Here is a 24293-nt window from a genome sequence, read left to right on the forward strand (position 1 = left end):
GCGCTTCTGAAATTACAGAGGCAGAGCATTACAACAAGCATGACATTGTTTTAAAGCACTCTTGAGCTGAAAAAGCAACTTTTATAACTACTAAACCAGGTTCGCTTCTTAATAAACAGACACCACACAAACTGTTTGGTAGACCAGTTCAAAACTTTACTTAACATCGGCCAATGGAAGGGAGCGAGAATTCCAGCTAAGTGACCAATGTAGACACTTAACTGTCCTCAGCCACCTTCTCTGAACAACAGAATTACATTGCCTTAAATAGGGTTTTTTTGTCCCCTTAGCACATTCCACAGACATTAGTCATGGTCAGAGGTACAGGAAAAGGTTTCCACAGAATGCATCACATCAAACCTTTGGTTTACATGGTACAAGATATACTAAAAACATTGGCCATTTGCTTTAGGTCATTTTATCTCCAAATAGACCACCCTAGCTCTTTTCGCTGCTTCCTCTCTGTCACTTGGTCCCTCATAAACATAGGCCATTTGTTTACAAAGATGTGACTGGCTATTTCTCTCTTCCTTTATTGCCTCCTCCCCCATAAACATTGGTCATTTGGTTTATGGCATCTTACTTCAAAGATATCTCTCTAGCTTCTCTTCCCTGCCTGTCACTTGGGAGACAATGTTATAGGATTTATTATCTCACACACCCGCAACCTAAGGAAAGCCTAATTTGAGACTAAATATAAGCTGTAAGCTAGCCCAGAAGCCAATTTAAAATCTTCTTATATTTTTAACTAAAATTCGACTTCATCAGAGCCACAGGGAGAGGTTGAGCAGGGCTGGGTCTCTATTCCATGGAGCGCAGGAGGATGAGGGGTGATCTTATAGAGGTGTATAACATCACAAGAGGAATAGGTCTCTTGCCCAGAGTAGGGGAATCGAGGACCAGAGGACACACAGATTTAAGGTGAAGGGGGGAAAAGATTCAGTAGGAATCTGAGGGGTAACTTTTCCACACAAAGGGTGGCAGGTGTATGGAATGAGCTGTCAGGGGAGGTAGTGGAGGCTGGGACTATCCCATCATTTAAGAAACAGTTCGACAAGTACATGGGTAGGACGTTAAGAAACATAGAAACATGATGTTCGGTGCCATCTATGGTGCCATCCTCACCTTGGTGCCATTTATGTGAGTTTTTTACTAGAATGTTGCCTGGGTTTCAACAACTAAGTTACAGAGAAAGGTTGAATAAGTTAGGTCTTTATTCTCTGGAGCGCAGAAGGTTAAGGGGGGACCTGATAGAGGTCTTTAAAATGATGAGAGGGATAGACAGAGTTGATGTGGACAAGCTTTTCCCTTTGAGAATAGGGAAGATTCAAACAAGAGGACATGACTTCAGAATTAAGGGACAGAAGTTTAGGGGTAATATGAGGGGGAACTTCTTTACGCAGAGAGTGGTGGCGGTGTCGAATGAGCTCCCAGTGGAAGTGGTGGAGGCAGGTTCATTGGTATCATTTAAAAATAAATTGGATAGGCATATGGATGAGAAGGGAATGGAGGGTTATGGTATGAGTGCAGGCAGGTGGAACTAAGGGGAAAAAAAAATGTGTTCGGCATGGACTTGTAGGGCCGAGATGGCCTGTTTCCGTGCTGTAATTGTTATATGGTTATGTTATGTTGTGTCGTGGACTTTCTGTGTTTGTGCTTTTTTTAAAATTCAATTTCAATTTTATTTTTAATATGTTTTATTTATTTATTTACTCATTTATTATTTATTTATTTATTTATTTATGTTTTTATTTATTTATTTATTTTTTTTAATGATTTTTGTTTTTATGATACTGCCTGTAAGGGAAATTCATTTTGTTGCTTCAAATTGAGATAATTTTCAATACAATACAATACAAAACATAGAAAATAGGTGCAGGAGTAGGCCATTCGGCCCTTCCAGCCTGCACCGCCATTCAATATGATCATGGCTGATCATCCAACTCAGTATCCCGTCCCTGCCTTCTCTCCATACCCCCTGATCCCTTCAGCCACAAGGGCCACATCTAACTCCCTCTTAAATATAGCCAATGAACTGTGGCCTCAACTACCCTCTGTGGCAGAGAGTTCCAGAGATTCTCCACTCTCTGTGTGTGAAAAATGTTTTTCTCATCTCGGTCCTAAAAGACTTCCCCCTTATCCTTAAACTGTGTGACCCCTTGTTCTGGACTTCCCCAACATCGGGAACAATCTTCCAGCATCTAGCCTGTCCAACCCCTTAAGAATTTTGTAAGTTTCTTTAAGATCCCCCCTCAATGTTCTAAATTCTAGCGAGTACAAACCGAGTCTATCCAGTCTTTCTTCAAGACTTCCCCCTTATCCTTAAGCAGTTCATTGGCTATATTTAAGAGGGAGTTAGATGTGGCCCTTGTGGCTAAGGGGATCAGGGGGTATGGAGAGAAGGCAGGTTCGGGATACTGAGTTGGATGATCAGCCATGATCATATTGAATGGCGGTGCAGGCTGGAAGGGCCGAATGGCCTACTCCTGCACCTAATTTATATGTTTCTATGTTTCTATGTTTCTATGATATATCTGAGGTTGTGAAAGACTGGTGCAACTGAAAGCCTTTTCTTTGCTATGAAGGTAGTGATCTCATCAGCTGGTTTCTCACCGTTCCTGCTGGCAAACACCTCTTTGCCATCCTTGTACCAAGTAATGTTACTGATGGGGTGGCCATCGTTAGAGATGCACGTCCCAATCTGGGAGGAAGAAAATGGGAAAATCAGAGGCTGGCCGTCGAGAAAGCTCAACATATGTTCACGCCAACGTTACAATTGAACTTAGTACTCCAGCGCTGTAAGGCAGCAACTCTACCGCTGTGCCTCCGTAGTTGTGATAGGATGGCGGAGACGAGGAAACACTTTTTCTCACAGAGAGTGGCGAGTCTGTGGAATTCTCTGCCTCAGAGAATTCCACAGACTCACCACTCTCTGTGAGAAAAAGTGTTTCCTCGTCTCCGCCTCTGCCTCAGAGAATTCGGTGGAGGCCGGTTCTCTGGATACTTTCAGGAGAGAGCCAGATGGGGCTCATAAAAATAGCGGAGTCCGGGGATATGAGCAGGGAGGTTCTACTGCAGCTGTACAGGGTCTTGGTGAGACCACACCTGGAGTATTGCGTACAGTTTTGGTCTCCTAATCTGAGGAAAGACATTCTTGCCATAGAGGGAGTACAGAGAAAGTTCACCAGACTGATTCCTGGGAGGCAGTGTTAGCTGTGAGGAGGATGCTAGGAGGCTGCAAGGTGACTTGGATAGGCTGGGTGAGTGGGCAAATGCATGGCAAATGCAGTATAATGTGGATAAATGTGAAGTTATCCACTTTGGTGGCAAGAACAGGAAAGTACACTATTATCTAAATGGTGGCCGATTAGGAAAAGGGGAGATGCAACTGCAGTAGAACCTCCCTGCTCCTATACTCAAATCCTTTTGCAATGAAAGCTAAACATACCATTCGCTTTCTTTACTGCCTGCTTTCTTTATTTCCTTTTGATTCCAAAGACAGATACAAAATGCTGGAGTTATGTTAGCTTTCGTTGCAAGAGGATTTGAGTATAGGAGCAGGGAGGTTCTACTGCAGTTGTACAGGGTCTTGGTGAGACCACACCTGGAGTATTGCGTACAGTTTTGGTCTCCTAATCTGAGGAAAGACATTCTTGCCGTAGAGGGAGTACAGAGAAGGTTCACCAGACTGATTCCTGGGATGTCAGGACTTTCATATGAAGAAAGACTGGATAGACTCGGCTTGTACTCGCTAGAATTTAGAAGATTGAGGGGGGGATCTTATAGAAACTTACAAAATTCTTAAGGGGTTGGTCAGGCTAGATGCAGGAAGATTGTTCCCGATGTTGGGGAAGTCCAGAACAACGGGTCACAGTTTAAGGATAAGGGGGAAATCTTTTAGGACTGAGATGAGAAAAACATTTTTTCACACAGAGAGTGGTGAATCTGTGGAATTCTCTGCCACGGAAGGTAGTTGAGGCCAGTTCATTGGCTATATTTAAGAGGGAGTTAGATGTGGCCCTTGTGGCTAAAGGGATAAGGGGGTATGGAGAGAAGACAGGTACGGGATACTGAGTTGGATGATCAGCCATGATTATATTGAATGGCGGTGCAGGCTCGAAGGGCCGAATGGCCTACTCCTGCACCTAATTTCTATGTTTCTATGTTTCTATGATATGGGGAGAAGGCAGAACAGGGTACTGATTGGGGATGATCAGCCATGATCACATTGAATGGCGGTGCTGGCTTGAAGGGCCGAATGGCCTACTCCTGCACCTAATTTCTATGTTTCTATGTTTCTATGTTTCCTCTGTATTTATGTTGGGGTTACATTCATGCCCCCAGGATGCAGACTCCCCAAGCGGAAAGACAACACATGATTACAATCGAGCCATTTACAGTGTACAGATACATGATAAGGGAATAACGTTTAGTGCAAGGTAAAGCCAGCAAAGTCCGATCAAGGATAGTCCGAGGGTCCCCAATGAGGTAGATAGTAGTTCAGGACTGCTCTCTGGTTGTGGTAGGATGGTTCAGTTGCCTGATAACAGCTGGGAAGAAACTGTCCCTGAATCTGGAGGTGTGTGTGCGTTTGTTTTCACACTTCTGTACCTCTTGCCCGATGGGAGAGGGGAGAAGAGGGAGTGGCCGGGGTGAGACTGGTCCTTGATGATGCTGCTGGCCTTGCCGAGGCAGCGTGAGGTGTAGATGGAGGCGATGGAAGGGGGAGTGGCCGGGGTGAGATTGGGTTCTGCTCCGTCCGAAGCTGACGTTACCTCAGACAGTGCTCCAGCTGTGAACGTCAGGAATCTCTCCTTTAGCATCGGCTCGCTGGGCGACTCTGCGGGGAAGATGGATCAGTGTCACAGCACAGAGCAGCAGCGGAGATAACAATGCAGATGATCTAAGGCTTTATAACTTCCAGCATTTTATCATGCAAACTGGAAGAACAGAGTGATTTAGGCCATTTGGAAAAATGGGCTGAAAGATGGCAGATGGAGTTTAATGCTGATAAATGTGAGGTGCTACACCTTGGCAGGACAAATCAAAATAGGACGTACATGGTAAATGGTAGGGAATTGAAGAATACAGTTGAACAGAGGGATCTAGGTATAACCGTGCATAGTTCCTTGAAGGTGGAATCTCATATAGATAGGGTGGTAAAGAAAGCTTTTGGTATGCTGGCCTTTATAAATCAGAGCATTGAGTATAGAAGCTGGGATGTAATGTTAAAATTGTACAAGGCATTGGTGAGACCAAATCTGGAGTATGGTGTACAATTTTGGTCGCCCAATTACAGGAAGGATGTCAACAAAATAGAGAGAGTACAGAGGAGATTTACTAGAATGTTGCCTGGGTTTCAACAACTAAGTTACAGAGATAGGTTGAATAAGTTAGGTCTTTATTCTCTGTAGTGCAGAAGGTTAAGGGGGGACTTGATAGAGGTCTTTAAAATGATGAGAGGGATAGACAGAGTTGATGTGGACAAGCTTTTCCCTTTGAGAATAGGGAAGATTCAAACGAGAGGACATGACTTCAGAATTAAGGGACAGAAGTTTAGGGGTAATATGAGGGGGAACTTCTTTACTCAGAGAGTGGTAGCGGTGTGGAATGAGCTTCCAGTGGAAGAGGTGGAGGCAGGTTCATTGGTATCATTTAAAAATAAATTGGATAGGCATATGGATGAGAAGGGAATGGAGGGTTATGGTATGAGTGCAGGCAGGTGGGACTAAGGGGAAAAAAATTTGTTCGGCACGGACTTGTAGGGCCGAGATGGCCTGTTTCCGTGCTGTAATTGTTATATGGTTAACAGCACCTCATTCTATGTTTCTATGGGAAAAATGTTCCCAATGTTGGGCGAGTCCAGAACCAGGGGCCACAGTCTTAGAATAAAGGGGAGGCCATTTAAGACTGAGGTGAGAAAAAACGTTTCCACCCAGAGAGTTGTGAATCTGTGGAATTCCCTGCCGCAGAGGGCAGTGGAGGCCAAATCACTGGATGGATTTAAGAGAGAGTTTGATAGAGCTCTAGGGGCTAGTGGAGTCAAGGGATATGGGGAGGAGGCAGGCATGGGTTATTGATTGGGGACGATCAGCCATGATCACAATGAATGGTGGTGCTGACTCGAAGGGCCGAATGGCCTACTCCTGCACCTATTTTCTATGTTTCAATGTTTCAATGTTTGTTTCGGCAGTGCTATGAATATAGATGTCTCTACCTTCAAATCCAGTGTTAAAACGCATTTGTACTCCCTGGCTTTTGACCATGCCTGAGGCTTTGCTTCTGTTTGTGGTGTTTTTGATGTTTCTTTATTTCACATGTCTTTTCCTACTATTTCTTTTGATTGTTATTTTTGGTGTGTATTAACTTTTTTGTCAATGATTAGTGATGTACAGCACTTTGTTGCAGCTATGTTTGTTTTTAAAGTGCTCTATAAATAAAATGATTATTATTATTATTATTATTATTATTACCTTCAAGTCTAAGGTCATAAAGTCATAAGTGATAGGTGTAGAATGAGGCCATTCGGCCCATCAAGTCTACACCGCCATCCAATCTTGGCTGATCTATCTCTCCCTCCTAACCCCATTCTCCTGCCTCCTCCCCATAACCCCTGACACCCGCACTAATCAGGAATCTATCTATCTCTGCCTTAAAAATATCCACTGACTTGTGGCCTCCACAGCCGTCGGTGGCAATTAGTTTCACAGAAGTAACGCTTGCGTTCCATGTCTTCCCGTCCCTTCCCCATCCTAGTTCTCCGACTAGTTCTTCTCACTGTCCTCCTGATTCATTTTACTGTTTGTATGCCTCGTTGTCAACTTCCCCTCATTTCCTGGATCACCATCTGCTTTGATCTCTCATTTTCACACCTTACCTTCCATATAGAAACATAAAAACATAGAAATTAGGTGCAGGAGTAGGCCATTCAGCCCTTCGAGCCTGCACCGCCATTCAATATGATCATGGCTGATCATCCAACTCAGTATCCCGTACCTGCCTTCTCTCCATACCCTCTGATCCCCTTGGCCACAAGGGCCACATCTAACTCCCTCTTAAATATAGCCAATGAACTGTGGCCTCAACTACCCTCTGCGGCAGAGAGTTCCAGAGATTCACCACTCTCTGTGTGAAAAAAGTTCTCCTCATCTTGGTTTTAAAGGATTCCCCCCTTATCCTTAAGCTGTGACCCCTTGTCCTGGACTTCCCCAACATCGGGAACAATCTTCCTGCATCTAGCCTGTCCAACTCCTTAAGAATTTTGTAAGTTTCTATAAGATCCCCTCTCAATCTCCTAAATTCTAGAGAGTATAAACCAAGTCTATCCAGTCTTTCTTCATAAGACAGTCCTGACATCCCAGGAATCAGTCTGGTGAACCTTCTCGGTACTCCCTCTATGGCAAGAATGTCTTTCCTCAGATTTGGAGACCAAAACTGCACGCAATACTCCAGGTGTGGTCTCACCAAGACCCTGTACAACTGCAGTAGAACCTCCCTGCTCCTATACTCAAATCCTCTTGCTATGAAAGCCAACATACCATTCGCTTTCTTTACTGCCTGCTGCACCTGCATGCCTACTTTCAATGACTGGTGTACCATGACACCCAAGTCTCGCTGCATCTCCCCCTTTCCCAATCGGCCACCATATCTCTGTCTCCCTCTCCCCTGACTCCCAAGACTGAAGAAGGGTCTCAACACAAAACACAAAACCAACCCATTCCTTCTCTCCGGAGTTGCTGCCTGTCCCGCTGAGTTACTCCGGCATTTTGTGTCTATCTTGTGAGATCGGGAATCGGGACTGAACTATCAGGTGGGATCTGGCGTTGTTGAAGGGCCCACAACGTGGGAGATGGGTGTGGAGTGGACTGGGAGAGTCTAGGCACAGAGGTCACAGCCTCAGAATTAAAGGACACTAGACCAAGTGCAGACCCGTTGGGTCTGCTCCCCCAATGGTGTGATCCCCCAACCCAATATTCCACCATGCACCCGTCTCCTCCAATGGAACTGAAGCCGTTCTCAAAAGTAAGATTCCAGCACTCCCCTGCCTCCCTCAGCAGTGGATTTAAAAAATAATCCAATGGCACCTCCCCTGCCTGCTGCAGCAGTGAAAGGTTCAGAGTGTTCCTGTCTTGCAACTTTGTTTCGAAGTGTGTTGGAAGCTGGCATGTAAATGGAGAAGCCAGTTTATTTTTGAAATACTTGGGGGTGGGGGGGGGGAGAAGGATTTGATTAAAAACGTGTACTTCAACACAACGAAATATAATGAGGAGTGGATACTTAGAAAGAAAATCGAAATCTCTACCGAAATGGAAAATATCTCGGAGATTGAGCGTCTGGATTGGGCGTGGCAATGAATCAAAGGAAGAAATGCAGCCGGCAGCCGTACATGCAAATGAATCCATTCCGATTGGACATCTGCGAGCATTGGCCATTCCGATTGGACATCTGCGAGTATCGGGCACGAATCAAAAGGCAGAAAGGGATCCGGACGGCAGCCGGCCGGATAGCCCCAGAGTTTTATAGATATATAGATAGATTCCTCTAGGAAGGAGATGATGTGGAATTTTGTTAATCAGTGGGTGGTGAACCTGTGGTATTCTCTGCCACAGACGGCTGTGGAGGCCACAACAGAGAAAGGGTACTCACTATAGACGACCACGCTGGTTACAGAGAGGTCCTCTGTGCTGTCCTTCCCCACTCGACACTTGAACAGACCCTCATCCTCGACACCGACAGACAGAATCACCAGGGAGCCATCGTCAAGGACCTGAAATCTCTCCTTGTTCACTGGCACCGATAACTCGGCAATCTCTTCCCAGCGTTCCATGAAACTTCTTTTCTGCGATGAGCAAGCACAAAACAAGGGAGGATTAACTGGATAGACACAAAACGCTGGAGTAACTCAGCGGGACCGGCAGCGTCTCTGGAGAGAAGGAATGGGTGACGTTTCGGGTCGAGACCCTTCTTCAGACCGATGGCAGGGCAGAGAGAGACACAGAGATAAAATGTAGTCGGAGACAGTAAGACTGGTGGGAGAATTGGGAAGGAGGGGATGGAGAGAGAGGCAAAGCAAGGGCTACTTGAAGTTAGAGAAATTAAGGAGGATTAAGGGTGATGAGGAAAATGAGGAAAACGAGGAAACACTTTTTCTCACAGAGAGTTGTGAGTCTGTGGAATTCTCTGCCTCAGAGGGCGGTGGAGGCCGGTTCACTGGATTCTTTCAAGAGAGAGCTAGATAGGGCTCTTAAAGATATGAGGACATGACTTCAGAGGACATGACTTCAGAATTAAGGGACAAAAGTTTAGGGGTAATATGAGGGGGAACTTCTTTACTCAGAGAGTGGTAGCGGTGTGGAATGAGCTTCCAGTGGAAGTGGTGGAGGCAGGTTCATTGGTATCATTTAAAAATAAATTGGATAGGCATATGGATGAGAAGGGAATGGAGGGTTATGGTATGAGTGCAGGCAGGTGGGACTAAGGGAAAAAAAAGTTGTTCAGCACGGACTTGTAGGGCCGAGATGGCCTGTTTCCGTGCTGTAATTCTTATATGGTTATATGGTTATAGTGGAGTCAGGGGATATGGGGAGAAGGCAGGAACGGGAAACTGATTGGGGATGATCAGCCACAATCACATTGAATAGCGGTGTCGGCTCGAAGGGACAAATGGGCTCCTTATGCACCTATTGTCTATTGTCTATTGACGTTGGAGCAGAATGAGGCCATTCAGCCCATCATGTCTACCCTGCCATTCAATCAAGCCTTATCTATCTCTCCCTCCTAACCCCACTCTCCTGCCTTCTCCCCATAACCCCTGACACCCGCACTAATCAAGAATCTATCTATCTCTACATTTGTACTCCCTGGCTTTTGACCATGCCTGAGGCTTTGCTTCTGTTTGTGGTGTTTTTGATGTTTCTTTATTTTACTTGTCTTTTCCTACTATTTCTTTTGATTGTTATTTTTGGTGTGTATTAACTTTTTTGTCAATGGTTAATGATGTACAGCACTTTGTTGCAGCTATGTTTGTTTTTAAAGTGCTCTATAAATAAAATTATTATTATTATTATTATTATTATTATTAAATATATCCACTGACGTGGCCTCTACAGCCGTCTGTGGCAAAGAATTCCACAGATTCACCACCCTCTGGCTAAAGGAATTCATCTAAATCTCCATTCTAAAGGTAGGTCCTTTTATTGTGAGGCTGTGCCCTCTGGGCCTAGACTCTCCCACCAGTGGAAACATCCGCTCTATCCAGGCCTTTCACTATTCGGTGGGGTCAAATAAGAGCGTTTTCCACCATGCGTTCCACCACCATGTACAAGACACACCATTTTGTGCAGATGCCAAGGGCTGTGTTCAGCTCTGGCTCAACAACTTATCTTCTAATCCATATAACCATATAACAATTACAGCACGGAAACAGGCCATCTCGACCCTACAAGTCCGTGCCGAACAAATGTTTTTTTCCCCTTAGTCCCACCTGCCTGCACTCATACCATAACCCTCCATTCCCTTCTCATCCATATGCCTATCCAATTTATTTTTAAATGATACCAATGAACCTGCCTCCACCACTTCCACTGGAAGCTCATTCCACACCGCTACCACTCTCTGAGTAAAGAAGTTCCCCCTCATATTACCCCTAAACTTCAGTCCCTTAATTCTGAAGTCATGTCCTCTTGTTTGAATCCTCCCTATTCTCAAAGGGAAAAGCTTGTCCACATCAACACTGTCTATCCCTCTCATCATTTTAAAGACCTCTATCAGGTCCCCCCCTTAACCTTCTGCGCTCCAGAGAATAAAGACCTAACTTATTCAACCTATCTCTGTAACTTAGTTGTTGAACCCAGGCAACATTCTAGTAAATCGCCTCTGTACTCTCTCTATTTTGTTGACATCCTTCCTATAATTGGGCGACCAAAATTGTACACCATACTCCAGATTTGGTCTCACCAATGCCTTATACAATTTTAACATTACATCCCAGCTTCTATACTCAATGCTCTGATTTATAAAGGCTAGTATATCAAAAGCTTTCTTTACCACCCTATCTATATGAGATTCCACCTTCAAGGAACTATGCACGGTTATACCTAGATCCCTCTGTTCAACTGTATTCTTCAATTCCCTACCATTTACCATGTACGTCCTATTTTGATTTGTCCTGCCAAGGTGTAGCACCTTTCAAAGATTCCTCAATTCATCCTTCAAAACTCCAGCGAGTAGAGACCCAGTTCCGACAAACGCTCATCATATGTCAACCCACTCGTTCCCGGGATTCAGCCCATCAAGTCTACTCTGACAATCCATAATGGCTAATCTATCTTTCCCTCTCAACCCCCATTCTCCCGCTCTCTCCCTGGAACCTTTCTACCGAAATAGCGGAGTCGGGGGATATGGGGAGAAGGCAGGAACGGGGTACTGATTGAGGATGATCAGCCATGATCACATTGAATGGCGGTGCAGGCTCGAAGGGCTGAATCGCCTACTCCTGCACCTATTGTCTATTGTCTAATCAAGAACCCATCAATCTCTCCTTTATTTAAATACCTTGGTCACATGGCATGTATAAAGTACCAAATCAGGGAGGATTACATAGACAATAGGTGCAGGAGTAGGCCATTCGGCCCTTCGAGCCTGCACCGCCATTCAATATGATTATGGCTGATCATCCAACTCAGTATCCCATCCCTGCCTTCTCTCCATACCCTCTGATCCCTTTAGCCACAAGGGCCACATCTAACTCCCTCTTAAATATAGCCAATGAACTGTGGCCTCAACTACCTTCTGTGGCAGAGAATTCCACAGATTCACCACTCTCTGGGTAAAAAATGATTTTCTCATCTCGGTCCTAAAAGACTTCCCTCTTATCCTTAAACTGTGTGACCCCTTGTTCTGGACTTCCCCAATATCGGGAATAATCTTCCTGCATCTAGCCTGTCCAACCCCTTAAGAATGTTGTAAGTTTCTATAAGATCCCCTCTCAATCTTCTGAATTCTAGCGAGTACAAGCCGAGTCTATCCAGTCTTTCTGGATTACGGATGATGGGCCATGAGACATAGGAGCAGAGTTAGGCCATTCGGCCCCTCAAGTCTGCTCTGCCATTCAATCAAGGCAAATAGATAGAATAACTCTTTTACCCAGAGTAGGGGATTCAAGAACCAGAGGACATAACCATATAACCATATATAACCATATAACAACGACAGCACAGAAACAGGCCATCTCGACCCTTCTAGTCCGTGCCGAACACATAATCTCCCCTAGTCCCATATACCTGCGCTCAGACCATAACCCTCCATTCCCTTCCTATCCATATAACTATCCAATTTATTTTTAAATGATAAAAACGAACCTGCCTCCACCACCTTCACTGGAAGCTCATTCCACACAGCTACCACTCTCTGAGTAAAGACGTTCCCCCTCATGTTACCCCTAAACTTCAGTCCCTTAATTCTCAAGCCATGTCCCCTTGTTTGAATCTTCCCTACTCTCAGTGGGAAAAGCTTTTCCATGTCAACTCTGTCTATCCCTCTCATCATTTTAAAAACCTCTATCAAGTCCCCCCTTAACCTTCTGCGCTCCAAAGAATAAAGCCCTAACTTGTTCAACCTTTCTCTGTAACTTAGTTGCTGAAACCCAGGCAACATTCTAATAAATCTCCTCTGTACTCTCTCTATTTTGTTGACATCCTTCCTATAATTGGGCGACCAAAATTGTACACCATACTCCAGAATTGGCCTCACCAATGCCTTGTACAATTTTAACATTACATCCCAACTTCTATACTCAGTGCTCTGATTTATAAAGGCCTGCACACCAAAAGCTTTCTTTACCACCCTATCTACATGAGATTCCACTTTCAGGGAACTGTGCACAGTTATTCCCAGATCCCTCTGTTCACCTACATTCTTCAATTCCCTACCATTTACCATGTAAGTTTAAGGTGTGAGAGGGGAAAGAGTTAATAGGAACCTGAGGGGGCAACGGTTTCACCGTTGTATGGTGTGTGCATGGAACAAGCTGCCAGAGGAGGTAGTTGAGGCTGGGACTATCACAATATGTAGAAGACATTTGGACAGGTACATGGATAGGACAGGTTTTGAAGGATGTGGGGTAAAAACAGGTTGAGTTGGCCTCCACAGCTGACTGTGGCAATGAGTTCCGCAGATTCACCAGCCTCTGACTAATGAAATTCCTCCTAATCTCCTTTCCAAAGGTACGTCCTTTCATTCTGAGGCTGTGGCCTCTGGTCCTAGACTATCCCACTAGTGGAATTCATTGCCACAGAAGGCTGTGGAGTCCGTCAATGAATATTTTAGTTTAGTTTAGAGATACAGCGTGGAAACAGGCCCTTCGGCCCACCGAGTCCGCGCCGACCTGTGATCCTAAGACTATTTGGTGGCAAAAACGGGAAAGCAGACTATTATCTAAATGGTGGCCGATTGGGAAAGGGGGAGATGCAGCGAGACCTGGGTGTCATGGTACACCAGTCATTGAAGGTAGGCATGCAGGTGCAGCAGGCAGTAAAGAAAGCGAATGGTATGTTGGCTTTCATAGCAAGAGGATTTGAGTATAGGAGCAGGGAGGTTCTACTGCAGTTGTACAGGGTCTTGGTGAGACCACACCTGGAGTATTGCATACAGTTTTGGTCTCCAAATCTGAGGAAGGACATTATTGCCATAGAGGGAGTGCAGAGAAGGTTCACCAGACTGATTCCTGGGATGTCAGGACTGTCTTATGAAGAGAGACTGGATAGACTTGGTTTATACTCTCTAGAATTTAGGAGATTGAGAGGGGATCTTATAGAAACTTACAAAATTCTTAAGGGGTTGGACAGGCTAGATGCAGGAAGATTGTTCCCGATGTTGGGGAAGTCCAGGACAAGGGGTCACAGCTTAAGGATAAGGGGGAAATCCTTTAAAACCGAGATGAGGAGAACTTTTTTTCACACAGAGAGTGGTGAATCTCTGGAACTCTCTGCCACAGAGGGTAGTTGAGGCCACAGTTCATTGGCTATATTTAAGAGGGAGTTAGATGTGGCCCTTGTGGCCAAGGGGATCAGGGGGTATGGAGAGAAGGCAGGTACGGGATACTGAGTTGGATGATCAGCCATGATCATAGTGAATGGCGGTGCAGGCTCGAAGGGCCGAATGGCCTCTACTCCTGCACCTAATTTCTATGTTTCTATCCGACACACACTAGGGACAATTTACATTTACACCAAGCCAATTAACCTACATACCTGCACGTCTTTGGAGTGTGGGAGGAAACCGAAGACCTCGGAGAAAATCCACGCAAACTCCGTACAGACAGCACCCGTAGTCGGGATGGAAACCGGCGTTGCAAGCGCTGTTAGACAACAGGTCTACCACTGTACCACCGTGCCACACTTTTGTAAGGAGGAGATTGATAGATTCTTGCTTAGCACGGATGTCAAGGGTTACTGGATGAAGGCAGGAGAATGGGGTTGAGAGGGAGAGATAGATCAGCCATGATTAAATGGTGGTGTAGACCAGATGGGCCGAATGGTCTGATTCTGCCCCTAACACTTATGAGCTTATGAAACGTAGAAAATAGGTGCAGGAGTAGGCCATTCGGCCCTTCGAGCCTGCACCGCCATTCAATATGATCATGGCTGATCATCCAACTCAGTATCCCGTACCTGCCTTCTCTCCATACCCCCTGATCCCCTTAGCCACAAGGGCCACATCTAACTCCCTCTTAAATATAGCCAATGAACTGTGGCCTCAACTACCTTCTGTGGCAGAGAGTTCCACAGATTCACCACTCTCTGTGTGTGAAAAATGTTTTTCTCATCTCGGTCCTAAAAGACTTCCCCCTTATCCTTAAACTGTGTGACCCCTTGTTCTGGACTTCCCCAACATCGGGAACAATCTTCCTGCATCTAGCCTGTCCAACCCCTTAATGAATTTTATAAGTTTCTTTAAGATCCTCCCCTCAATCTTCTAAATTCTGGCGAGTACAATCCGAGTCTATCCAGTCTTTCTTCATATGAAAGTCCTGCCATCCCAGGAATCAGTCTGGTGAACCTTCTCTGTACTCCCTCTATGGCAAGAATGTCTTTCCTCAGATTAGGAGACCAAAACTGTACGCAATACTCGAGGTGTGGTCTCACCAAGACCCTGTACAACTGCAGTAGAACGTCCCTGCTCCTATACTCAAATCCTTTTGCTATGAAAAGGCCAAAGTCACCTGGAAAGACATGTATTTACCTGTAGCCATTGCACAGTCTGGATGCTGTTCTGATGAGCTGAGGTACAGGAAAGCGTGTGTTTCAGCCCGAATGAGGCAAGAAGTCTGATGGGTGCAATTTCACGCTGATCTGAAAGCAAGTTTAATGCAGAGAAACGTAATTAGTTCCATTCACCACTCATTTACTTAAAGTTACTTTATTCAGTCTGAAGAAGGGTCTCTGCCAGAAACGTTACCCATTCCTTCTCTCCAGAGATGCTGCCTGTCCCGCTGAGTTACTCCAGCACTTTGTGTCTATCACATAGGCATCACACGCCTCAGTACTGGTGAGTAAGGCAAGGCAGCGCCTTTACCACCTCAGGCAATTGAGGAAATTCAGAGTGTCTCCGAGGATCCTCCAGTGCTTCTACGCAGCGGCGGTGGAAAGCATCTTGTCCGGTAACATTACCATCTGGTTTGGGAATTGCTCTGCCAAGGACAAGAAGGCTCTGCTGAGAGTAGTGCGTTCGGCCGAACGCACTATGGGAACTTCACTCACCCCCCTGCAGGAACTATACAACAGGAGGTGCAACTCCAGAGCAAACAAAATCATGGGAGACCCCTTCCACCCCTGCAACGGACTGTTCCAGCTGCTACGGTCAGGCAAACGCCTCCGTTGCCATGCGGTGAGAACGGAGAGGTTGAGAAGGAGTTTCTTCCCAGAGGCAATTCGGACTGTAAACGCCTATCTCACCAGGGACTAACTCTACAGAACGTTTTTCCTTCTATTATTTATTATGTAAAAGAATATGTGTGTTATGATTGTGTTTATAATTTGTTTGGTTGTTTTGTTGTTTGTCTTTTACACAAAAGTCCGCGAGCATTGCCACTTTCATTTCACTGCACATCTCGTATGTGTATGTGACAAATAAACTTGACTTGACTTGACTTGACTTGATCTTCGGTGTAAACAAGCATCTGCAGTTCCTTCCTACACACATGTATTGTAACACTTTGACTGCGTGACTGAACATCACTTCCTGCGAAAGTACGTGCAGTCGCCTTTAGTTTAGTTTAGTTTAGAGATACAGAGCAGAAACAGGCCCTTCGGCCCACCGAGTCCGTGCCGACCAGCGATCCCCGCACACTAACACTATCCCACACACACTGGGGACAATTTACAATCTTTACCGAAGCCAATTAACCTACAAACCTGCACGTCTGCACGAGTGTGGGAGGAAACCGGAGCGCCTGGAGAAAACCCACGCAGGTCCCGGGGAGAAGGTACAAAGCTCCGTATGGAGTGGGGTGGGAGGTAAGGATATGGAGATGGGTGCGGGAAGTAAGGAGCAGACATATGGAATAATCTCAGGGGCAGGGATACAGGGTGGGGATGGGAGGGAAACGGGAAAGGATCAAGAACGGGAACACAGAACAGGTTCAGGACCAGGGAGACGGAGTGGGGTTGCGAACAGGATTATGGAATGGCGACGAGCTGGACCAGGAGCAGGGATTTGGAATGGGATCGGGAGCAGGGATTCAAAGCGGGATCGGGAGCAGGGAGACGGAGTGGGATTGGGAACGGGGATAGGAAGTGGGCATCGGGAGCAAGGATTCGAAGCGGGATCGGGAGCAGGGAGATGGAGTGGGATTGGGAACAGGGATGGGAAGCGGCGATCGGGAGCAGGGACTCGAAACGGGATCGGGAGCAGGGAGACGGAATGGGATTACGTACAGGTTTAGGGAACGGGATCGGGAATGGCAACGGGCAGGACCAGAGGCAGGTAGACGGAATGGGATCAGGAACGGGGATATGGAGCAGGGACACAGGGAGGAATACAGAGGCAGCGGGGGTAAGGAGCATGGGTACAGAGGAGGGATGTGGGGGAAAATCAGGCTGTAAACCTGAGCTAATAGGGAGAACATGCAAACTCCGTACAGGCAGCAGCCGTAGTCAGGATGAGAGAAACATAGAAAATAGGTGCAGGAGGAGGCCATTCATTGTGATCATGGCTGATCGTCCCATATCAATAACCCGTGCCTGCCTTCTCCCCATATCCCTTGATTCCACTAGCCCCTAGAGCTCTATCTAACTCTCTCTTAAATCCATCCAGTGATTTGGCCTCCACTGCCCTCTGTGGCAGGGAATTCCACAAATTCACAACTCTCTGGGTGAAAAAGTTTTTTCTCACCTCAGTCTTAAATGACCTCCCCTTTATTCTAAGACTGTGTGTGTGGCCCCTGGATCTGGACTTGCCCAACATTGGGAACATTTTTCCCGCATCTAGCTTGTCCAGTCCTTTTATAATGTTATGTGTTTCTATAAGATTCCCCCTCATGCTTCTAAACTCCAGTGAATACAAGCCTAGTCTTTTCAATCTTTCCTCATATAGAAACATAGAAACATAGAAATTAGGTGCAGGAGTAGGCCATTCGGCCCTTCGAGCCTGCACCGCCATTTAATATGATCATGGCTGATCATCCAACTCAGTATCCCGTACCTGCCTTCTCTCCATACCCTCTGATCCCCTTGGCCACAAGGGCCACATCTAACTCCCTCTTAAATATAGCCAATGAACTGTGGCCTCAACTACCCTCTGTGGCAGAGAGTTCCAGAGATTCACCACTCTCTGTGTGAAAAAAGTTCTCCTCATCTCGGTTTTAAAGGATTTGCCCCTTATCCTTAAGCTGTGACCCCTTGTCCTGGACTTCCCCAACATCGGGAACAATCTTCCTGCATCTAGCCTGTCCAACCCCTTAAGAATTTTGTAAGTTTCTATAAGATCCCCTCTCAATCTCCTAAATGCTAGAGAGTATAAACCAAGTCTATCCAGTCTTTCTTCATAAGACAGTCCTGACATCCCAGGAATCAGTCTGGTGAACCTTCTCTGCACTCCCTCTATGGCAATAATGTCCTTCCTCAGATTTGGAGACCAAAACTGCACGCAATACTCCAGGTGTGGTCTCACCAAGACCCTGTACAACTGCAGTAGAACCTCCCTGCTCCTATACTCAAATCCTCTTGCTATGAAAGCCAACATGCCATTCGCTTTCTTTACTGCCTGCTGCACCTGCATGCCTACCTTCAATGACTAGTGTACCATGACACCCAGGTCTCGCTGCATCTCCCCCTTTCCCAATCGGCCACCGTTTAGATAATAGTCTGCTTTCCCGTTTTTGCCACCAAAATGGATAACCTCACATTTATCCACATTATACTGCATTGCCAAACATTTGCCCACTCACCCAGCCTATCCAAGTCACCTTGCAGTCTCCTAGCATCCTCCTCACAGCTAACACTGCCCCCCAGCTTAGTGTCATCCGCAAACTTGGAGATATTGCCTTCAATTCCCTCATCCAGATCATTAATATATATTGTAAATAGCTGGGGTCCCAACACTGAGCCTTGCGGTACCCCACTAGTCACTGCCTGCCATTGTGAAAAGGACCCGTTTACTCCTACTCTTTGCTTCCTGTTTGCCAGCCAGTTCTCTATCCACATCAATACTGAACCCCCAATGCCATATGACAGTCCCGCCATCCCAGGGATCAATCTCGCAGGGGATTGAACCTGGTCTCTGACGCTGTGAGGCAGCAACTCTACCACTGCTCCACCGTGCCGCCCTTGACTTGAATTGCATTCGTCCTAACACAGTCATCAATGCATTTCTTGTGGAAACTGGTGTGGTGGACTATTTCGGGTTGGATGCAGCGGTGGTGGGATACAAGAGGGGATTTGCACAGCCTGGTGAGTCTGCTTTGGGATCAGCACACTGTGTGAGGTTTGGTTATCCGTCAGAGATACAGAGCGGAAACAGGCCCTTCGGCCCACCGAGTCCGTACCGACCAGCGATCCCCGCACACTAACACTATCCTACACACACACACTAGGGACAATTTCCACTTTTTATACCAAAGGCAATCATAGAAATATAGAAACATAGAAATTAGGTGCAGGAGTAGGCCATTCGGCCCTTCGAGCCTGCACCATTCGCCATTCAATATGATCATGGCTGATCATCCAACTCAGTATCCTGTACCGGCCTTCTCTCCATACCCCCTGATCCCCTTAGCCACAAGGGCCACATCTAACTCCCTCTTAAATATAGCCAATGAACTGTGGCCTCGACTACCCTCTGTGGCAGAGAGTTCCAGAGATTCACCACTCTCTGTATGAAAAAAGTTCTTCTCATCTCGGTTTTAAAGGATTTCCCTCTTATCCTTAAGCTGTGACCCCTTGTTCTGGACTTCCCCCACTCTCTGTGTGAAAAAAGTTCTTCTCATCTCGGTTTTAAAGGATTTCCCCTTTATCCTTAAGCTGTGACCCCTTGTCCTGGACTTCCCCAACATCGGGAACAATCTTCCTGCATCTAGCCTGTCCAACCCCTTAAGAATTTTGTAAGTTTCTATAAGATCCCCTCTCAATCTCCTAAATTCTAGAGAGTATAAACCAAGTCTATCCAGTCTTTCTTCATAAGACAGTCCTGACATCCCAGGAATCAGTCTGGTGAACCGTCTCTGCACTCCCTCTATGGCAATAATGTCCTTCCTCAGATTTGGAGACCAATCAAGCTACAAACCTGCACGTCTTTGGAGTGTGTGTGGGGGGGAGGAAGATCTCGGAGAAAACCCACGCAGGTCACGGGGAGAACGTACAAACTCCGCGCAGTCAGCACCCGTAGTCGGGATCGAACCCACGTCTCTGGGGCTGGAGGTGCTGTAAGGCAGCAACTCTACCGATGAGCCACTGTGCCACCCAGAGGTAACGCCTCGTTAGGCAGAGGGGAGCAGGTTGTGAGATTCTAGCCACTGTATTGGGGGCTTCACCAGGAGACCACCTTCACCAGGAGACCACCTTCACCAGGAGACCGCCTTCACCAGGAGACCGCCTTCACCAGGAGACCACCTTCACCAGGAGACCAGCATCACCAGGAGACCACCTTCACCTGGAGACCACCTTCACCAGGAGACCACCTTCACCAGGAGACCACCTTCACCAGGAGACCACCTTCACCAGGAGACCACCTTCGCCAGAAGACCACCTTCGCCAGAAGACCACCTTCGCCAGGAGACCACCTTCACCAGGAGACCACCTTCGCCAGGAGACCACCTTCGCCAGGAGACCACCTTCACCAGGAGACCACCTTCACCAGGAGACCACCTTCACCACCACCTTCACCAGGAGACCACCTTCACCAGGAGACCACCTTCACCAGGAGACCACCTTCTCCAGGAGACCACCTTCACCAGGAGACCACCTTCACCTGGAGACCACCTTCACCAGGAGACCACCTTCACCAGGAGACCACCTTCACCAGGAGACCACCTTCACCAGGAGACCACCTTCACCAGGAGACCACCTTCACCAGGAGACCACCTCTCTTCTATGGGGTAGACTTTAACTGATAATTTTGAGGCAGAGATAGATTCTTGATTGGCACGGGTGTCTGTGGCTAAAAGGGGAGAAGGCAGGACAATGGGGATAGGAGGGAGGGATAGAATGGTGGAGTAGACTTGATGGGCTGAATGGCCTAATTCTGCTCATATGTCTCATGGTCCATCAAGCTTTACCCACCTTAATTACTTCAAGTAACTCTTGCTTTCCCTCTCTCCCCATCCCCTCTCCCTTCCCAGCTCTCCAACCAGTCCTACTGCCTCTGACTACATTTTCTCTCTGTCCCGCCCTCTCCCCTGACTCTCAGTCTGAAGAAGGGTCTCGACCCGAAACGTCGCCTATTCCTTCTCTCCAGAGATGCTGCCTGTCCCGCTGAGTTACTCGACGGGCCAAATGGCCTAATTCTGCCCCTATCGCTTACATAGAAACATAGAAACATTGAAAATAGGCGCAGGAGTAGAGGCCATTCGGCCCTTTCGAGCCTGCACCATTCGCCATTCAATATGATCATGGCTGATCATCCAACTCAGTATCCCATCCCTGCCTTCTCTCCATACCCCCTGATCCCTTTAGCCACAAGGGCCACATCTAACTCCCTCTTAAATATAGCCAATGAACTGTGGCCTCAACTACTTTCTGTGGCAGAGAATTCCACAGATTCCCCACTCTCTGTGTGAAAAATGATTTTCTCATCTCAGTCCTAAAGGACTTCTCTCTTATCCTTAAACTGTGTGACCCCTTGTCCTGGACTTCCCCAACATCGGGAACAATCTTCCTACATCTAGCCTGTCCAACCCCTTAAGAATTTTGTACGTTTCTATAAGATCCCCCCTCAATCTTCTAAATTCTAGCGAGTACAAGCCGAGTCTATCCGGCCTTTCTTCATATGAAAGTCCTGCCATCCCAGGAATCAGTCTGGTGAACCGTCTCTGTACTCCCTCTATGGCAGCTCGGGGTTGTGGGTGGAAGGGAAGGTGGGTGAGTCAGTGGCAAGAGAGAATGCTGCAGATGGCAGGGCTGATAAGTGCAACATGTGTGGCGTGCGATGAAGATATCTGCCATGCATCTCTGCTGCGTCTCCCCTCCCTTTGATGGAAGTGATTGCGGGCGACACAAGCTGGTACGAACAGGCCCAGCCCCTCCTCACACCACATAGTGAGCAATCTTTGGCCCCGTATTATTTGGTTTAGTTCAGAGGCACAGCGCGGCCCTTCGGCTATCCGAGTCCGCACCGACCCAGCTGCTATCCGGCAACTGAACCATCCTACCACAACCAGAGAGCAGTAACTCCGAGAGGCAGCAAATCTACCGCTGCTCACAGTTCAATGTTTCTTTAAAATAAAAACATAGAAACATAGAAACATAGAAACATAGAAATTAGGTGCAGGGGTAGGCCATTCGGCCCTTCGAGCCTGCACCGCCATTCAATATGATCATGGCTGATCATCCAACTCAGTATCCCGTACCTGCCTTCTCTCCATACCCCCTGATCCCCTTAGCCACAAGGGCCACATCTAACTCCCTCTTAAATATAGCCAATGATCTGTGGCCTCAACTACCCTCTGTGGCAGAGAGTTCCAGAGACTCACCACTCTCTGTGTGAAAAAAGTTCTTCTCATCTCGGTTTTAAGTTGTGAGTCTATGGAATTCTCTGACTCAGAGGGCGGTGGAGGCAGGTTCCCTGGATGCTTTTAAGAGAGAGCTAGATAGGGCTCTTAAAGATAGTGGAGTCAGGGGATATGGGGAGAAGGCAGGAACGGGGTACTGATTGGGGATGATCAGCCATGGTCAAATTGAATGGGCTGAATGGCCTACTCCTGCACCTATTGTCTATTGTCTATTGAGATGTCAGCTGTCAACAAAATATAGAGAGTACAGAGGAGATTTACTAGAATGTTGCCTGGGTTTCAGCAACTAAGTTACAGAGAAAGGTTGAACAAGTTAGGGCTTTATTCTTTGGAGCACAGAAGATTAAGGGGGGACTTGATAGAGGTTTTTAAAATGATGAGAGGGATAGACAGAGTTGATGTGGAAAAGCTTTTCCCACTGAGAGTAGGGAAGATTCAAACAAGGGGACATGACATGAGAATTAAGGGACTGAAGTTTAGGGGTAACATGAGGGGGAACTTCTTTACTCAGAGAATGGTAGCGGTGTGGAATGAGCTTCCAGTGAAGGTGGTGGAGGCAGGTTCGTTTTTATCATTTAAAAATAAATTGGATAGTTATATGGATGGGAAGGGAATGGAGGGTTATGGTCTGAGCGCAGGTATATGGGACTAGGGGAGATTATGTGTTCGGCACGGACTAGAAGGGTCGAGATGGCTTGTTTCCGTGCAGTAATTGTTATATGTTCCTTCTCTCCAGAGATGCTGCACAGAGATCTCCGCTCTATGAGCTTTGGTGCTGCCTGTCCCACTGAGTTACACCAGCACCTTTGTGCCTTACTCTGCTGGTGAAAAACCAGCATCTCTAAGTTACGCCCAGCACAAAGGGAAAGAGATGGACATTGACAATGAAGGGCTTACCTTGGGCAGAGACAGGAGGAGCATAAACGGAGATGAGAAATGCGCAGAGCAGAGCAGGAGCGGAGGCCATGCTGACAGGAGCCGAGGAGCTTGCCTTGTGTTTACACTGCGTTGCAATTTGCATTTTCACTTGGAGATCACTGCTCCTTATCAGCCGGAACTCCTGCAGACTGTCGAGCCTGGCACTAGCAGGGCAGCCCTGAGTAGTTTAACCCTTTCCATGCCGAATCAAACTCCCTCACCTTTACACCTCACAACCTTCTGTGTAAACCAGCATCTGTAGTCCCTTCAAGAGAGAGCTAGATTGACAATAGGTGCAGGAGTAGAGGCCATTCGGCCCTTCGAGCCAGCACCGCCATTCAATGTGACCATGGCTAGGATTTGAGTATAGGAGCAGAGAGGTTCTACTGCAGTTGTACAGGGTCTTGGTGAGACCACACCTGGAGTATTGCGTACAGTTTTGGTCTCCAAATCTGAGGAAGGACATTATTGCCATAGAGGGAGTGCAGAGACGGTTCACCAGACTGATTCCTGGGATGTCAGGACTGTCTTATGAAGAAAGACTGGATAGACTTGGTTTATACTCTCTAAAATTTAGGAGATTGAGAGGGGATCTTATAGAAACTTACAAAATTCTTAAGGGGTTGGACAGGCTAGATGCAGGAAGATTGTTCCCGATGTTAGGGAAGTCCAGGACAAGGGGTCACAGCTTAAGGATAAAGGGGAAATCCTTTAAAACCGAGATGAGAAGAACCTTTTTCACGCAGAGAGTGGTGAATCTCTGGGACTCTCTGCCACAGAGGGTAGTTGAGGCCAGTTCATTGGCTATATTTAAGAGGGAGTTAGATGTGGCCCTTGTGGCTAAGGGGATTAGGGGGTATGGAGAGAAGGCAGGTACGGGATACTGAGTTGGATGATCAGCCATGATCATATTGAATGGCGAATGGTGCAGGCTCGAAGGGCCGACTGGCCTACTCCTGCACCTAATTTCTATGTTTCTATGTTATCCACAATCAGTACCCTGTTCCTGCCTTCTCCCCTGACTCCTCTATCTTTAAGAGCCCTATCTAGCTCTCTCTTGAAAGCATCCTGAGAACCACCCTCCATCGCCTTCTGAGGCAGAGAATTCCACAGACTCACCACAATCTGTGAGAAAAAGTGTTTCCTCGTCTCA

At 46.8% G+C, this 24293-nt stretch overlaps 1 protein-coding gene across 1 annotated transcript; it reads right to left on the reverse strand.

The window, feature by feature from the left end:
* Nucleotides 1–2515: 2515 nt before the first annotated feature.
* On the reverse strand, nucleotides 2516–23499 carry LOC129715333 (advanced glycosylation end product-specific receptor-like). Its single transcript, XM_055665206.1, has 5 exons — nucleotides 23120–23499; nucleotides 15241–15350; nucleotides 8647–8839; nucleotides 4776–4840; nucleotides 2516–2701 (listed from the first exon to the last, which is right to left on the reverse strand). Exons 1-5 carry the CDS (start codon nucleotides 23241–23243, stop codon nucleotides 2516–2518), a joined length of 678 nt encoding a protein of 225 aa, XP_055521181.1. The 5' UTR covers nucleotides 23244–23499.
* Between the last annotated feature and the right edge of the window lie 794 nt (nucleotides 23500–24293).

Source organism: Leucoraja erinacea, unplaced genomic scaffold (genome assembly GCF_028641065.1).
Source record: "Leucoraja erinacea ecotype New England unplaced genomic scaffold, Leri_hhj_1 Leri_1126S, whole genome shotgun sequence".
NCBI classification, from domain to species: domain Eukaryota; kingdom Metazoa; phylum Chordata; class Chondrichthyes; order Rajiformes; family Rajidae; genus Leucoraja; species Leucoraja erinaceus.

What these genes read in the sequence shown, in the direction of transcription:
- LOC129715333 (XM_055665206.1), bottom strand. Translation starts at nt 23,243, where the DNA reads ATGCAAATTGCAACGCAGTGTAAACACAAGGCAAGCTCCTCGGCTCCT. An exon ending in TCCTCCTGTCTCTGCCCAAG is followed by an intron (nt 15,351 to 23,119) that starts GTAAGCCCTTCA and finishes ACTTGCTTTCAG; the next exon opens with ATCAGCGTGAAATTGCACCC. An exon ending in AACCAGCGTGGTCGTCTATA is followed by an intron (nt 4,841 to 8,646) that starts GTGAGTACCCTT and finishes TCTTCCCCGCAG; the next exon opens with AGTCGCCCAGCGAGCCGATG.